The 19027-nt window shown below is 37.2% G+C and overlaps 1 protein-coding gene across 3 annotated transcripts in view; it reads right to left on the reverse strand.

Moving 5' to 3' along the window:
• The window catches only part of DPH6 (diphthamine biosynthesis 6), a 183380-nt gene that overhangs the window by 14301 nt on the left and 150052 nt on the right, over positions 1-19027 (reverse strand). For all 3 annotated transcript variants that reach the window (XM_047737960.1, XM_047737959.1, XM_047737961.1), the window contains exon 7: positions 1947-2041. In XM_047737960.1, coding sequence (XP_047593916.1) covers positions 1947-2041 — 95 coding nt within the window. The remainder of the gene's footprint in view (positions 1-1946; positions 2042-19027) is intronic.

The following is a 19027-nucleotide window of genomic DNA, read 5'->3' on the forward strand; positions in this document are numbered from 1 at the left end:
TTTCAGTTTTCAGGTCTAAAGCACTATAATAAACGGACCTTCTGCTTATATAGTGTAAAGCAGTACATCTCTTATAATTCAAGGTTGTTCATAAAGACTTTTAGAACCTCAAGTTGTCAAATAAATGGGAAAAATTGTATTCTTTGGCATTTTCCTCTTAGCATGTTTTTTTGTGTTTTTTTTTTTTTTTTTTTTTTTTACAAATTTAGTCTCATATTAATAAGTAAATATACTGTGAGTTCCCCCATTATACTATATTTCACCTTCGCATGCGAATACTCTTCTTGAATAATGGAACAGTATTTTCTTATGGAAGTAAGACCTAATGTACATTTCATTCATGAATTATTTTGTGATCACAGTAGACAGAAGAACAGTCTCCTACATATGAAATTATAACTTTTATCCCTTATCATCTTGTATCTTAATTGTACAAGATGTGTCTTCCACTCAACCTCTGAAGGCAGGAGCTATCGTTGAACATCAACGGTGCCCAGTAGAATGCTTTAGACATAATAGGTACTTGATAAATATTTGAGAAATAAATTCTGTCAATGATTATTAATGGAAAAGAAGTTAGAAAAACATGAAAGAAGTAAGAGTGGATGAATATTACATATACGATAATGAAAATATCTTGGCCATGTTTCACTAGATAAACGTATTTTTTAAAAAATATTTTATTTATTTGACAGAGATCACAAGCAGGCAGAGAGGCAGGCAGAGAGAGAGAGGAGGAAGCAGGCTCCCTGCGGAGCAGAGAGCCCGATGCAGGGCTCTATCCCAGGATTCTGGGACCATGACCTGAGCCGAAGGCAGAGGCTTTAACCCACTGAGCCACCCAGGTGCCCCGATAAACATATTTTTTAGAAAATTCACATAGAGTTGTCTTAATTTTCTTTCTCTCTCTCTCTCTCTTTTTTTAAAAGATTTTATTTGTCAGAGAGAGAATGAGAGAGCAAGAGAACACAAACAGGGAGAGGGCAGAGAGAGAAGCAGGCTCCTAGCTGAGCAAGGAACCTGATGCAGGACTCAATCCCAGGATGCTGGGATCACGACCTGAGCTGAAGACAGACATTAAACCGACTGAGCCACCCAGGCATTCCATTTTAATATTCTTAGATCACTCCTTCACTCATTATTAATATGTACAAAGAAATCACCCTTCAGTGGTGAACATGTTGAAGTTGTCCACTCGAAACAAGATGCCAGTCTTTCATCAGATGTGGTTCCTGAAGTCGAGCATAATTCTGCCAATCTTTCCCAAGAATAAGAGCTTAGAAAAAGCAGATCAATTGCTCTCTTAGCATAGGAGAAGAGGAACACAAATTAGAGTACAGATAACAACGTTAACAGACTGCAAAAAAAAAAAAAAAAAAAAAGGAGTTCTTGTTTTTCACTACACTAATTTTAACAATCTATGGCAAAGAAATCACCGTGCTTGCCACAAACCGAATTCACTCAAAAACAAAGTTTATATGTAAAAATAACCCCAAATAATAAAAGAGAAATGTTTAGCATTACTATTCCAAGTTGTAAAAGCCAAGAAAAAGGAAAAAGAGGATGGAGTTAATGGAACCCACAGGCTACTGATGTGGCAGTTTATCAAATGTAGCTGTAATGAAAGATAAATAATACAGGCAATTCACACTTCATGAAAGGATAAAAGTGTCAGTGTGTAGGTACCAGTTTTACTGCAGGGCATAATCAGCAAGTAAACGAAAGTGCAATATCTAAAAAGTTTATAGCCTTCTATGAAGGCCTTGTCTTGTCAGGTATTGATTTAGGTATTCAGACGACTTCACTGGTATTAAACAAATTGAGTGTTTGTGAACTTGGAGGACACATTCTATTTCTCCCAACAAAAGTTGCCTCAAGCTTAATGTTAAGTTGTTTCCATCACTTAAATTTAAAGAAAGGGAAGAAATGCTGAAATGATATCTTACACAATTATTTTCTTCTTAAATAGAGGGCAATCCAAAGTGAATGTTTCATACTCTCCTCCTTCTCCACAAACATGGACTCCATACTTCTTAGAAAGCTGAAAGTAGGAGAATAACAACAACAAAACAGGAAACTCAAAATTAGGCAGCAAAAACACTCATTTAACTAATATTATTTTTTCCTAAAAAAATCCATGCAAGAAATTTTAATTCCAAAAAAGGATCACAAGCTACAGGAAAATAACTTTGTATTCCAATTTAAAATGTGTTTAAAGTGGGGCACCTGGGTGGCTCAGTGGGTTAAAGCCTCTGCTTTCAGCTCAGGTCATGATCCCAGGGTCCTGGGATGGAGCCCTGCATCCGGCTCTCTGCTTGGCAGGGAGCCTGCTTCCTCCTCTCTCTGTCTACTTGTGATCTCTGTCTGTCAAATAAATGAATAAAATCTTAAAAAAAAAAAAAAATAAAAAGTGTTTAAAGCCATCTGAAAAAGGTTATCATAAAAGCACAGGAGTTTTAGTAATCCCAAAATCCCTATATAAAGATGTAAAGGCCAACATTTTACATATAATGAGAAAACTTAGAGATTACCATAAATTTTAGGAATGACATTAGCTTTAGATTCAAAGAAGGCTAAGGAGAAAAGGTACCTAGTCATATAGTAGTAAATGAGATTGTATGCAGCAGAACTGTGCTTCCCTTTTGCCCTTTGACCTATACGTGAATGGGGAGAAATAGGGTGTGTTTAGAGCATTTCTTGGAGATACAGAAAAAGCAATGTAAGGCCTTTCCTTTGGCCTGTGAACAAAAGGGAGTCACAGACATGGTCATTATGCTTGAGGTTATTATTAGTGAAGTTCCAAAGATACTGAGAACTAATGCAAGTTCTAAGGCTGTAGACAAGTCTTAGGAAGGTCTAACGCCAAGAAAGGTTGGGATAGCTTATCATGTTATCTAATTAAACCTGAAATTAAAACAGGCAAGCAAAGAAACAACAAACATCCTGTGATTTGCACTAAATAGAAGTTATATTACTTAAATAATCCCGAGACTGAGAGTAAAATCATTTCCCATTTGGTCCATGTATGGCTGGACTCAGGGAGCACTCTAGCTGACTATGTCAGAGAATCTTCCTGTTCCTGTGTTGAGGCCTTATTACTATGCTCCATCTTCTTCACTCTGAATTTCATAGCTTTCCCTGCTTATACCCTCTCCCTAGTCCAAAGTCCTCATTGCCTAAAGGAAGAGTGACTCCACTGATGCTGCCTGCTACTGCCAGTGCTGGCACTATGGCGTAAGTCTTCGGTTTTATTTGAATAGTTACGCATTTATTTCTCTGGTTATTTTTGTAGCCGTGCTATAATTCTGAAGCCAGAACTCTTGACTATATGCCCATAGGGACTTAAAGCATGGATCTGTGTGAATTCTACTGCTCTTTTCAAGGATCAGCAGTAATGTGAATGACACTGTAAAGCCAAACAGTAAGGAAAGTGAGGGAAAGAAAGCTGGGTGGCATTTTCTATATGAGTTCACAAGAGCAAAGCAGAAATTTTCACTTCACTTGAGTCATGAAGTAGAGAAGCAGTGAGACAGAATTATGGCAGTTGGTCCTTGTGAAAGCAGATAACAGGAACAGATTACTATATTAAATCAAATCAAATTACTATCTGCTCTGCAATAAAAATGTAGAAATAATAACAGGATATGGGTTTCAGGGATGTTTCCTCATTCTGTAGCTAGGATCTGTCCTCTTTTTTGCTGATATCCCTTTCACTGGTCTTCCCATTCCAGGAACTTTCCATCAAATGAACCTTCTGATCTCACCTTTATGGTCATTCTTTTTTATGAGAGAGTATACCTTATCAATTATTAGCTTCCTTTCATCAGAAAATTCTTTACTTAAGCTTTGCATGATTTCTATAATCTATCACCAAAGAATAACTGGGTTTTTAAATTAAAGTTGGCATGGCTGTTATCCTAGTGAAGTAGTTAGTGAAGTAGTTCTATTAGTCTCTAGTAAAAATAATTTAAGCTGCTATTTAAATGAACATATTCTCATTATAAAAAGACTGCCAGAAGAAGGAGTCTAGATGGTGGAGGAGTAGCAGGCTGAGACAACATCAGGAAGCAGAAGTTAAGCTAGATAGTTATCAAACCATTCCGAACACCTACAAATCCAACAGGAGATTGAAGAGAAGAAGAGCAGCAATTCTAGAAACAGAAAATTGACCACTTTTGGAAAGGTAGGACCTGAGGAGAAGTGAATCTGAAGGGAAGGGAAGATAGACCATGGAGGGAGGGGCCTGCTCTAGCCAAGCAGTGGAGCAACAGAGCACAAAATCAGAACTTTTAGAAGTCTACTCCACTGAGGGACATTGCTCAAGAGGCGAAGCAGGGGTGGAGCCCTCATGGGGACATCATGGTCTCAGGTCCTGCAGGGTCACAGAAGGATCAGGGGTGTCTAAGTATAGCAGAGTTCACAGGTATTAGAGCAGGGAAGCCAGTTACAGAGACAGAGCAGAGGAGTGAGCTCACAGTTCAGGGTTACCTTGAACTGTGATCCATGGCACAGTTGGACCACTGCTCTTTGAGCAGGGACCCCACAAGTGGCAGATCCAGGGAGGACCACCCCCCCAAGCGGCAGGGATCTGCTGGGTTTGGAGACTCCAAACAGGGCTGTGTGCCAGAGACAGAAACACTCAGTCACAGGCCACAGGCTGGGTGAGCTCGGAGCGTGGCCGGAGACCAGGGAGACGGGAATGGTTGAGCGCTTTTCTCCGAGGGCACACTGAGGAGTGGGGCTCCAAGTTCTCGGTAACTCTGAGCAGGACATTGGAAGGCCGCCATTTATATTCCCGTCCTTCAGAGCTCTACGGAAAGTGTTCAGGGAACAAAAGCTTCCGAGAGCGAACCAGAGCTGATTACTTAGCCCTGGTAAGGGCAGTGCAATTATGCCTCAGGCAAAGACGCTTGAGAATCACTACAACAGGCCCCTCCCCCAGAAGATCAGCAAGAAATCCAGCCAAGACCAAGCTCACTGATTAACGAGAACAGCAGAATTCCAGAGGAGAAAGCAAGCATGAAATTCATGGCTTTCTCCCATGATTCTTTAGTCTTGCAAAGTTAATTCAATTTTTTTAATTTTATTTTTTTCTTATTCTAATTTTTTAACCTTTACTCTTTCTCCTTTTAACATTTTTAAACTAGTTTATCTTAACCATACCTTTCTTAAAAAAAAAAAACTTTTTGAACCTTTATTATTATAGTCATATTTTATCCTTTGTTGTATCTAACTTAATATTTTGTATATACATAGGGTTTTTTCTCCTAAAAAATTTTGGGATACTTCTTCTAATAGATCAAAATATACCCTAAATTTAGCACAGGGTTCGTTCTAGTGTCCAGCCTGAGCAAACTCTCTGCACTTTCTTTTTCTTTTTTTTCCCAACCAACTTATCTTGTCAACTCCTTTTTTAGAATTCTTTTTTTTTAATTTACATCTTTAGAGTCATATTCCATTACTTCATTGTAATGGATCCTTTTTTTAAATAGATGTAAGTTCATTGATCCTTCATTGGATCCTTCATTCACTTCATTGATCCTTATTTATTTTTTTTTTTTTAGAGATATAAGTTTTTCTTTCTTTAAAATTTTGGGAGGTAGTTTCTTCTAAGAGACCAAAGTACACCCAAAATCAAGTGGGTAGCTCTGTTCTATTCATCAGTCTAATATATATATTAATATATATATTTTTTATTTTTCTTCCTTTTTAAAAAAATTTATTTTTTAACTTTTTAACCCCTTTCTTCTCCCCATGATTTGGGGTCTCTTCTGATTTGGTTACTGCACATTTTTCTGGGGTCTTTGCCACCTCTTTAGTATTTTATTCTGTCGTTCATATATTCTTATCTGGATAAAATAACAAGGAGGAAAAACTCACCACAAAAAAAAGAAAAAAGAGGCAGTATTGAAGGCTAGAGACCTAATCAATAGGGATGTTGGTAATATGTCAGATCTAGAGTTCAGAATGATGATTCTTAAGGTACTAGCTGGGCTTGAAAAAGGCATGGAAGACATTAGAGAAACCCTATCTGGAGAAATAAAAGCCCTTTCTGGAGAAATGAACTAATATCTAACCAAGCTGAAATCAAAAAAGCTATTAATGGGGTGCAATAAAAAATGGAGGCTCTTGGGGTGCTGGGTGGCTCAGTTGTTAAGCATCTGCCTTTGGCCCAGGTCATGATCCCAGTGTCCTGGGATCGAGACTCACATCAGGCTCCCTGCTTGGCAGGGAGTCTGCTTCTCCCTCTCCCTCTGCATTTATGCCCTCTCTGTCTCTCTCTCAGAAAAATAAATAAAATGTTAAAAAAAAAATTAAAAAAAAAAATGGAGGCTCTTACTGCTAGGATAAATGAGGCAGAAGAGAGAATGAGTGACATAGAAGACCAAATGACAGAGAATAAAGAAGCTGAGCAAAAGAGAGACAAACAACTACTGGACCATGAGGGGAGAATTCGAGAGATAAGTGATACCATAAGATGAAACAATATTAGAATAATTGGGATTCCAGAAAAAGAAGAAAGAGAGAGGGGAGCAGAATGCATATTGGGGAGAATTATTGTAGAGAATTTCCCTAATATGGCAAAGGGAACAAACATCAAAATCCAGGAGATGCTAAGAACGCCCCTCAAAATCAGTAAAAATAGGTCCACACCTCGTCACCTGATAGTAAAATTTACAAGTCTTGGCGACAAAGAGAAAATCCTGAAAGCAGCCCGGAAAAGAAGTCTGTAACACAGAAGGGTTAAAGACATTGGATTGGCAGCGCACTTATCCACAGAGACCTGGCAGGCCAGAAAGAACTAAACGAGAAAAAAATGCAGTCAAGAATACTATATCCAGCGAGGCTATCATTGAAAATAGAAGGAGAGATAAAAAGCTTCCAGGACAAACAAAAACTGAAAGAATTTGCAAACACCAAACCAGCTCTATAGGAAATATTGAAAGGGGGTCCTCTAAGCAAAGAGAGACCCTAAAAGTAGTAGATCAGAAAGAAACAAAAACAACATAAAGTAACAGTCACCTTACAGGCAATACAATGGCACTAAATTAATATCTCTCAATAGTTACCCTAAACGTTAATGGGCTAAATGCCCCAATCAAAAGACACAGGGTATCAGAATGGATAAAAAAAACAAAACCCATCAATATGCTGTCTACAAGAAACTCATTTTAGACCCGAAGACACCTCCAGATTTAAAGTGAGGGGGTGGAAAACAATGTACCATGCTAATGGACATCAGAAGAAAGCTGGGGTGGCAATCCTTATATCAGATCAATTAGATTTTAAGCCAAAGACTATAATAAGAGATGAGGAAGGACACTATATCATACTCAAAGGGTCTGTCCAACAAGAAGACCTAACAATTTTAAATATCTATGCCCCTAACATGGGAGAAGCCAACTATATAAACCAACTAATAACAAAATCAAAGAAATACATAGACAATAATACAATAATAGTAAGGGACTTTAACGCTCCCCTCACCGAAATGGACAGATCATCTAAGCAAAAGATCAACGAGGAAATAAAGGCCTTAAATGACACACTGGACCAGATGGACATCACAGATATATTCAGAACATTCCATCCCAAAGCAACATAATATACATTCTTCGCTAGTGCACATGGAACATTCTCCAGAATAGATCACATCCTGGGACATAAATCAGGTCTCAACCGGTATCAAAAGTTTGGGATCATTCCCTGCATATTTTCAGACCACAATGGGCTGAAGCTAGAATTCAATCACAAGAGGAAAGTTGGAAAGAACCCAAATACATGGAGACTAAACAGCATCCTTCTAAAAAACGAATGGGTCTACCAGGAAATTAAAGAAGACTTGAAAAAATTCATGGAAACAAATGATAATGAATAATGAAAACACAATGGTTCAAATTCTGTGGGACACAGCAAAGGCAGTCCTGAGAGGAAAATATATTAGCGGTACAAGCCTTTCTCAAGAAACAAGAAAGGTCTCAAATACACAACCTAACCTAACCCTACACTAAAGGAGATGGATAAAGAATAACAAAGAAAGCCAGCAGGAGAAGAGAAGAGAAGAGAAATAATAAAGATCAGAGCAGAAATCAATGAAATAGAAACTAAAAAAGCAATAGAACAAATCAACGAAACTAGGAGCTGGTTCTTTGAAAGAATTAATAAGATTGTCAAACCCCTGGCCAGACTTATCAAAAAGAAAAGAGAAAGGACCCAAACAAATAAAATCATGAATGAAAGAGGAGAGATCACAAAAATACCAAAGAAATACAAAAAATTATAAGAACATACTATGAGCAACTCTACGCCAATGAATTCAACAATCTGGAAGAAATGGATACATTTCAAGAGACATATAAACTACCACAACTGAACCAGGAAGAAATAGAAAACCTGAACAGACCCATAACCAGTAAGGAGATGGAAACAGTCGTCAAAAATCTCCAAACAAAGAAAAGTCTAGGGCCAGACGGCTTCCCAGGGGAATTCTACCAAACATTTAAAGAAGAACTAATTCCTATTCTCCTGAAACTGTTCCAAAAAATAGAAATGGAAGGAAAACTTCCAAACTCATTTTATGAGGCCAGCATCACCTTGATCCCAAAACCAGACAAGGATCCCATCAAAAAAGAGAATTACAGACCAATATCCTTGATGAACACAGATGCGAAAATTCTCACCAAAATACTGGCTAATAGGATCCAACAGCACATTAAAAGGATTATTCACCACGACCAAGTGGGATTTATTCCAGAGCTGCAAGGTTGGTTCAACATCCGCTAATCAATCAATGTGATACAATACATTAATAAAAGAAAGAATAAGAACCATATGATACTCTCAATAGATGCTGAAAAAGCATTTGACAAAGTGCAGCATCCCTTCCTGATTAAAATGCTTCAAAGTGTAGGGATAGAGGGCACATACCTCAATATTATCAAAGCCATCTATGAAAAACCCACTGCAAATATCATTCTCAATGGAGAAAAACTGAAAGCTTTTCTGCTAAGGTCAGGAACACGGCAGGGATGTCCGTTATCACCACTGCTATTCAACATAGTACTAGAAGTCCTAGCCTCAGCAATCAGACAACAAAAAGAAATTAAAGGCATCCAAATTGGCAAAGAAGAAGTCAAACTATCACTCTTTGCAGATGATATGATACCTTATGTGGAAAACCCAAAAGACTCCACTCCAAATCTGCTAGAACTTGTACAGGAATTCAGTAAAGTGTCAGGATATAAAGTGAATGCACAAAAATCAGTTGCATTTCTTTACACTAACAACAAGACAGAAGAAAGAGAAATTAAGGAGTCAGTCCCATTTACAATTGCACCCAAAACCCTAAGATACCTAGGAATAAACCTAACCAAAGAGGCAAAGAATCTGTATTCAGAAAACTATAAAGTACTCATGAAAGAAATTGAGGAAGACACAAAGAAATGGAAAAAAGTTCCATGCTCATGGATTGGAATAACAAAATATTGTGAAAATGTCTATTCTACCTAAAGCAATCTACACATTTAATGCAATCCCTATCAAAATCCCATCCATTTTTTTCAAAGAAATAGAACAAATAATCCTAAAATTTATATGGAACCAGAAAAGACCTTGAATAGCCAAAGGAATATTGAAAAAGAAAGCCAAAGTTGGTGGCATCACAATTCCAGACTTCAAGTTCTATTACAAAGCTGTCATCATCAAGACAGTATGGTACTGGCACAAAAACAGACATACAGATCAATGGAACAGAATAGAGAGCCCAGAAATAGACCCTCAACTCTATGGTCAACTAATTTTTGACAAAGCAGGAAGGAATGTCCAATGGAAAAAAGACAGCCTCTTCAATAAATGGTGCTGGGAAAATTGGACAGCCACATGCAGAAAAATGAAATTGGACTATTTCCTTACAGCATACACGAAAATAGACTCAAAAGGGATGAAGGACCTCAATGTGAGAAAGGAATCCATCAAAATCCTTGAGGAGAACACAGGCAGCAACCACTTTGACCGCAACTGCAGCAACTTTTCCTAGGAACATCATCAAGGGAAGCAAGGGCAAAAATGAACTATTGGGACTTCATCAAGATCAAAAGCTTTTGCATAGCAAAGGAAACAGTTAACAAAACCAAAAGACAACTGACAGAATGGGAGAAGATATTTGCAAACGACATATCAGAGAAAGGGCTAGTATCCAAAATCTATAAAGAGCTTAGCAAACTCAACACCCAAAGAACAAATAATCCAATCAAGAAATGGGCAGAGGACATGAACAGACATTTCTGCAAAGACATCCATATGGCCAACAGACACATGAAAAAATGCTCCACATCACTCGGCATCAGGGAAATACAAATCAAAACCACAATAAGATACCACCTCACACCGTCAGAATGGCTAAAATTAACAAGTCAAGAAATGACAGATGCTGGTGAGGATGCGGAGAGAGGGGAACCCTCCTGCACTTTTGGTGGGAATGCAAGCTGGTGCAACCACTCTGGAAAACCGTGGGGGAGGTTCCTCAAAAAACTGAAAATAGAGCTACCCTATGGCCCAGCGATTGCACTACTGGGTATATACCCTAAAGATACAAACGTGGTGCTCCGAAGGGGCACGTGCACCTAAATGTTTATAGCAGCAATGTCCCCAATAGCCGAACTATGGAAAGAATCTAGATGTCCATCAACAGATGAATAGATAAAGAAGATGTGGTATATATACACAATGGAATACTTTGCAGCCATCAAAAGAAATGAAATCTTGCCATTTGCAATGACATGGATAGAACTAGAGGGTATTATGCTTAACGAAATAAGTCAATCGGAGAAAGACAACTATCATATGATCTCCCTGACATGAAGAAGTGGAGATGCAATGTGGGGGGGTTGGGGAGTAGGAAAAGAAAAAATGAAAGAAGGTGGGATTTGGAGGGAGTCAAACCATAAAAGACTCAATCTCAAAAAACAGACTGAGGGTTGCTGGGGGGAGGGGGGATGGGAGAGGGTGGTCGGGATATGGACATTGGGGAGGGTATGTGCCATGATGAGTTTTGTGAAATGTGTAAACCTGGCGATTCACAGACCTGTACCCCTGGGGATAAAAATACATTATATGTTTATTAAAAAAAATAAATAAATTTAATTAAAAAAAATCCCATCCATTTTTTCAAAGAAATGGAACAAATAATCCTAAAATTTATATGGAACCAGAAAAGACCTCGAATAGCCAGAGGAATGTTGAAAAAGAAAGCCAAAGTTGGTGGCATCACAATTCCAGACTTCAAGTTCTATTACAAAGCTGTCATCATCAAGACAGTACGGTACTGGCACAAAAACAGACACATAGATCAATGGAACAGAATAGAGAGCCCAGAAATAGACCCTCAACTCTATGGTCAACTAATCTTTGACAAAGCAGGAAAGAATGTCCAATGGAATAAAGACAGTCTCTTCAACAAATGGTGTAGGGGAAACTGGACAGCCACATGCAGAAAAATGAAACTGTACCATTTCCTTACACCACGCAGAAAAATAGACTCAAAATGGATGAAGGACCTCAACGTGAGAAAGGAATCCATCAAAATCCTTGAGGAGAACACAGGCGGCATCCTCTTTGATCTCAACCACAGCAACTTTTTCCTAGGAACATCATCAAGGGAAGCAAGGGCAAAAATGAACTATTGTGACTTCATCAAGATCAAAAGCTTTTGCACAGTAAAGGAAACAGTTAACAAAACCAAAAGACAACTGACAGAATGGGAGAAGATATTTGCAAATGACATATCAGAGAAAGGGCTAGTATCCAAAATCTGTAAAGAGCTTAGCAAACTCAACACCCAAAGAACAAATAATCCAATCAAGAAATGGGCAGAGGACATGAACAGACATTTCTGCAAAGAAGACATCCAGATGGCCAACAGACACATGAAGAAGTGCTCCACATCACTTGGCATCAGGGAAATACAAATCAAAACCACAGTGAGATACCACCTCACACCAGTCAGAATGGCTAAAATTAACAAGTCAGGAAATGACAGATGCTGGCGAGGATGTGGGGAAAGGGGAACCCTCCTACACTGTTGGTGGGAATGCAAGCTGGTGCAACCACTCTGGAAAACAGCATGGAGGTTCCTCAAAAAGTTGAAAATAGAGCTACCTTATGACCCAGCAATCGCACTACTGGGTATTTACCCTAAAGATACAAATGTAGTGGTCCGAAGGGGCACGTGCACCCGAATGTTTATAGCAGCAATGTCCACAATAGCCAAACTATGGAAAGAACCTAGATGTCCATCAACAGATGAATAGATAAAGAAGATGTGGCATATACATACAATGGAATACTATGCAGCCATCAAGAATGAAATCTTGCCATTTGCAACAATGTGGATGGAACTAGAGGATATTATGCTGAGCAGAATAAGTCAATTGGAGAAAGACAATTATTATATGATCTCCCTGATATGAGGAAGTTGAGAGGCAAAGTGGGGGGTTTTGCGGGTAGGGAAGGAAAAAATGAAACAAGATGGGATTAGGAAGGAGGCAAACCATGAGACTCTTAATCTCATAAAAGAAACTGAGGGTTGCTGGGGGGAGAGGGGTAGGGAAAGGGTTGTTGGGTTATGGACATTGGGGAACGGATGAGCTATGGTGAGTGTTGGGAAGTGTGTAAGCCTGACGACTCACAGACCTGTACCCCTGGGGCTAGTAATACATTATATGTTAATTAAAAAAATTAAAAAAAAAAAAGACTGTCAGTACTTGGAAATCTAAAATTTGTATGTATCCAGCGATATTTTCAGTTCACACAAAATATTTCCATAATATTAATTCATACCACTTCTTCAACTAGTATTTATTGAACAATGATTATTAGGCAGTTTTTGTGGGATGAGGAAGATCTGAAAGTAAACAAGACAACACCCCTGGTTTTTTAAAGCTTATCAAATATACTACACCTTCTATTTCAACACCACAAGATAATGAAATGGTGATGCTGCTTCTATTAATGACACACACAATCTCTCCTCCCTTTCAATTACTGATTCATTAGCACGAATACATATTCTAGGTCAAGAAATCTGAATAAAGAGCTCAGAGTTTTCTATAGCTGATGAATCAAGAAGTAGTCTGTGAATCCTTAGGATGTCTTTTGCAGCCATTCTAAACTCTACTAGCTTCACGTTCTAACAGACCTGAGTTCTCAGAGAAAAACCCCTCTTTATTGGCTTACTTTTGGCCAGCTTCAAGAGCCTTTGATGTTCTGCAAAAGCTTCTGAAGAAGCAAAACCCATGCTAGTCAACCACTTTCTGTAATGAATCTTCTGCTAAGACCTAGTATTCTCTTAGAAATCGACATCTTTGTAGCACAAAAGCATGACGTATGCCCATTATAGATAGGGTCAGTTTAGGAAGTGGGAGAAATCTAGACGTGCACATTCCAGAATATTCCATTTAGTTTCATAAAGCCTGTTGAGTGTGTGTTCCTAATACTTACACTGTTCACAGAAAGTTGCAATTTTATTTCTAACCTGTCTCAGGTCTGTGTTTGGCTTCAACTCAAAATTGCCATTATTAGATGCTAACAATCATTCCCAATACAGTTTTGTAATTCCCTTTGATAAATTTCTCCATCAGTCTTATTGTCATTGAAAATGCTAAACAGGTAACAGTTTTTCTAAAGTTTAGTTTCTCACTGAATTGTCATGATTCTTTTCATAATTTAAGTACACAAAACAGCAAACTATATTGAAAAGTAAAAAATAGTTTTCACGTTGTCTATTTCTTCACTGAGGTCTGATATTCATTAATGATTAAAATATATTGAACAGTTTCAGTTAGTATGTAAAAAGCAGAAGTAGACAGTTATTCTCACCATAACAGCAAAAATATGCTAAACAAGTTACAAAATCATGCTTTTTTGTTTTACATAGGGAGAGCTGAGAATGCAATGAAGTCTGGATGGACTAAATTCCAGACCAAGGTGAGCCTTTCTAGGTGAGTAAACATCAATAGCCACCTTCTCAATGGGCAAACAGCATACTTCCACAGATGAGGTATTTCTATCAGTGTGTGTAGAAAGCAGCCGGATACAGGACCATCTGTGGGCGTTTGTGATGGCTTATTAGAGTCCTGAGGAGACCTGGGGAGTCTGTATAGCCTACCAGTTCTTTCGCATAGCTTGCCAATTCTTTCCTAAAGGCCTTAACCAGGTGCACTGACATGTGAGCTTTCACTGTGCCAAAGGCTGGAGACAGGGAGGAAGACTAAGATTTTTTTCCAAGGCTTGGAAGGTCAGGAGGAAGGCAAGGGGAGGAGGCTTAGAGCAATAAGCCTGTGAAAAGGCACAAAACACTGGTGGCAGGACAGTAAAGCAGTGGGAGAGGGAGGGAGGAAAGAAAGGAGAGAGGGAAGGGGAAGAGACTAAGAACAGGGGAAGGGAGGAAAAAGAGTGAGACACAGAGACAGAGATATCTAGACTCACTGAAGCATAGATCGCAAACCCTGATAAATGAAAGCATTTGAAACAAGTGGTAAACTGAAACAAAATGCAACTCAGGTCAGACCCAGCTCAACTGGAAATTAACCAGAATAAACACCCTAGACTATCTGTCAGACAGAGGAAGGGATGTGGCTTTTGGGGGGTAAATATTAATTACTTTAGTCTCTACTGTTCTTTTTTATTGAGTATCTACCACAAAATACATACAAAAAAAAAAGACGTCAAAAAGTGAAAACTGTGACTTATAATCAAAAGAAAAACAAACAGAAAAATAGAAACAGATCTAGCATTAATCAAATACTGAACTCAGTAGGCAAAGACTATAATGTAACTACCGTAAATATTAAAATATTATAAATATATAATTCATATTTTATATTTATATTATAAATAAATACAAATATATTTTAATTTATATATTCATACATCATTTTCATCTCCATATTTATACATTATATTTCTATATTTAATATATAATTTTTATATATTTTATGTTATTTATATATTATATATATTTATATTATGAATAATGTATAAAATTATATATAATTATATATGTAAATATTAAAGGATTTAGTGAAAAAGATAGATGAAATTCATGAACAGAGAGTAGTTTCAGCAAAGATGGAAACCAGGGATAGACAGATCTAGGTTCAACCCTGTCAACCCTGAGTCTGACACTTATTAGGCATAGGACCTGGGATGAATTCCTTAACTTCTCTGGATTTCCATTTTCCTAGGTAATACCTACCGTTTTGGGCATGTTGTGACTGTTCAAACAGATAAATGATACATGCAAAGCCTTTAACTCAGTCCCTAGTGCAAAGGAAAACACTCAACACGTGGCATTTTTTTCTCTATTAGATTTGCCCTTCTCTTGGGCTTTCTGTTCTTTTATCTATGTACTCCCTTCTTTGAGGATTATGATCACTACTATATGTCTTACTTCTGTGCATATGGTTCTCAAAGCAAAAACCCTAGCCACCAATCTCTCTTCCATCTATTAGTCCCCACTCAAAATTCTTACTGAGTGTTTTACTTCTGAGCCTTGTCTTAAATTTAAAATGAATAAAACAAAGTTTTTGATTTTCTTCTCATAACCACTTCTCCCTGCTCATTTCTGTATTTCTGTAATGGTTCAATCAACCTGAATGCTTGAAATACTGAAGGACTTAACTCCTTCCTTTCCTTCTGTCATTCCTTCTGCCACAGAGCCTATATTTTAAAAATTTTCATTAATTCATTTACTGAATCAACAAATCTTTACCCAGTACTTACTAAGTGCCCCTATTATATAGAATATATATATATATTCTATATATATATATATAGAATATATACTAGGGGCATGGCAGTAAATAAGATGGATAAAGTGAACAAATGTCTTCTAACATCTTTCATGATCACTTCACACTTGTCATCTCTTGTCTTCCTGCTTAGTTTTCATAGCTCCCAATCTATCCTACATATTATCATCACTAACTTTCCTTAACAATAAATGACCATGGCACTCATCTGCTTAAAACTTTCTGGCGACTATTAGCTATTCAATAAAATCAAATTCTATAGACTGACTGACATTTCGGCCATTTGACCCTATCCTTTGCATGGATATAAAGAGATAAAGCCAATACAATAGATAAAAATTCAGAAAGATCTTTTGATACTAAATCTTATAAAATGAAGTAAAAAGTGACAAATCCCAACATTTAGTTTCCTTCTCTTCAGCTTAAAAGGAATTGCCCTTGTTACTACTATCTGTGTGACTATCCTGTGCTGCCTTATGATGTATTTCTACATTGCATCACTATGTACCTCCTGAACTTGAAATTCTTGTGTGACTTTTCCTTACGAAACCACTTTCTAATCCCTTAGACACTCTCCTCGCTTCTAACACTGTATAGCTTACAGTACTTAGTGACCAATGGGGTGCCCTCCTTATGGTCCAGATACCCATGCATGCTTCCAGAAAAGGGCCTGATAGACATAAACTGATAGATCTAATCTGAACCAGAAATAAAGCCACTCCTAATCAGAATTTACCAAGTAAAAGAGCAGAGAAAGTTACTGACTTCTTTTTCTCTACCCTTAGAAATTGCATTTTTATCCTCTGGTGTTGGAAATTTGAAAGAGTAAATAAAATTCACATGTGATAGTCAATGTTTTCCTTATCTCATTAGCCACTGAATCAGTGATGTCACATTCCCCTCAACCCCCATTTTTAGCCATTTGGAGAATGTTATATAGAAAAAGATTTGGACCAGCCGACCACTGGGTAAGATGAACACACATACTATTTTGTCTGACATCCACAATTTGGTCCCAACCTTTGTACGAATATAAAGATATAGAGCTAATACAATAGATAAAATAAAAGTTCTAAAGGATCTTAAACAGTTGAAAAGAAATATGTTGCTGTTTCAAACCAGTTGGATTATTAATAAAAGAAGATCATTCTTTACTAATTATACAATATAATTTTCATTGCATAAAAGCATATTCATTGCTTCACATATATCTAAATTGTGCTGTGTTCTCTTTTAGATAAAGCTTACAGGGAAAGTTAACACTGGTTTGCCATCTAACTTATGTTAAGATAAACATCTTAAAAAGCATTTTGAACAGATGTGACTGACTTGGGTCATTTCATGGATTATAAGAATGCCTTGGAGTCTGAACATTTAAAAACTGAATTCCTAGTAAATGAAAAGGAAATTACTAATATGATTCTATTTTTTCTGGCATACTTATTTATATAGATGAATATTCATACTCATAATAATTCCATTTGAATGCTACTGATTATTGAGCTGAAAACGTTAAGGGCATCTGGTTTCTGCTTAATTTTTATCCCTTTAAAAGATTATAATAAACCCAGTTGTGAGAATTTCTTATTAAATCTAGATTTTTTCTTCTTTTAAACCTGCCTCATATACCTGTTAGTCATTTAAAAATTAGAATTAAAAAAAAAGTCCATTCAAACCACACTTCATCCCTCTCACCACCTATAGAAAACCCTGAGGTTTATAATAACTGCTAAAATTTCATTTTATAAATGATATGCTTGACATACAAAACAATTTCATGCTGCACATAATCATTCATAGCACTTATTCAAGAAGTATTTATTGAGTATCTACTATAGGTTTGGTATTGTTTCAGGTGCTGGGGATAATGATGAGAGCAGACATAAAAAATTCTGCACAGAGCCACTTATTGTCTGAAGGTATAGACAGAAAGTTAAACAAGAAATTACAATAATGGGTAGTGATTGCTTTGGTGGATGCATGAGATGCTGTGGGATTGTAAAGTACAGTAGCTAACCAGAAGGAACCCAAAGGCTTCTCAAAGTAAAACCTAAGCTGCTATCTGAAAAATGAGTTAACCAGAAAAGGCTAAAAGGGAGAGGGAGAGGCCGAGGGAAAGAGAGAAGACAAGAGAGAAGGAAAGACTGTTCCAGAGGGAATGACATATGTTAAGTCTCAGAGCACATGATGGGTACTAGAAACTAAAGTAAGTATGGAACAGCTGGATTACAACTAGATGAATAATAGTGAGATGAGAAAGACTAGAAAGAGAACAGATCTTATGGGGCTTCATAACTTATCCTAAGTCATTATCCTAAGGTCAGTGAGAACCCATGATAGGTTTTAAGCAGGAAGCTGAACTGGTCACATTTATCTTTTAGAAACAGTCTGGTCGCACAGTGGAAAATGGGCTGGAGGGGAGTAAGTCAAGAAGCACAAAGAACTGAGAAGTTGCTGGAGTAATCTAGGCAGGAGGTGAAGATTTCCTGAACTGTGGAAACATTAGTGAGGATAGAGAGGAGAGGGCAGGTATTTTGAGAGATATTGTTAGGAGGCTGAATAAGTGATTAACTGAACGGAGGAGTGAGGAAAGTTAAAAAAGAATTAAGGAAAATTGCCAGCTTTCTGCATTGAGAAACTGGATGAATGATGGTTGTGTTTATTGGTAACTCAGTATGAATAGTAGTTCACTGGGAGAGTCCAATGACCTTGCCCTTTTCAAATTTTATGTGGCATGATACTATGATATATATACTAAGTATGTTTCTAAGCTATTGTTAAGCTATTCTGACACCTTCCTGCTGCTCCTAAATTATAAATATCCCTCATGAATATCTATAATATATTCTTAATCAATTTATTCCCTTGGGTATAGCCCATGCACTGTGGCTTCAACCATCACCTTTATGCTATTCTGCTGCTGGTAAAACCAACAGTATCACTACTAACTAAAGACCATTTATTTCATGCCTTAAAATTAAGAAAATGATGTAATTCTTTTAATCCTCAAAATGATTTTTAAGAATACAAAAGAGAAAAGGTTCTGAAATCAGATAGATTTAAGCACATATTCAACATCTGCTATTTCCCAGCTGTGTGACTGTGGAAAAAGTAACTCACCCTCTGAATGATCCCTCATCTATAAAATGTAAATATCAACAGTCACAATGTCGTAAGTTAGTTGATCAAATAAAATAAGTCATAAAAAGCACTTAGCA

Source organism: Lutra lutra, chromosome 7, assembly GCF_902655055.1.
Source record: "Lutra lutra chromosome 7, mLutLut1.2, whole genome shotgun sequence".
Taxonomy (NCBI): domain Eukaryota; kingdom Metazoa; phylum Chordata; class Mammalia; order Carnivora; family Mustelidae; genus Lutra; species Lutra lutra.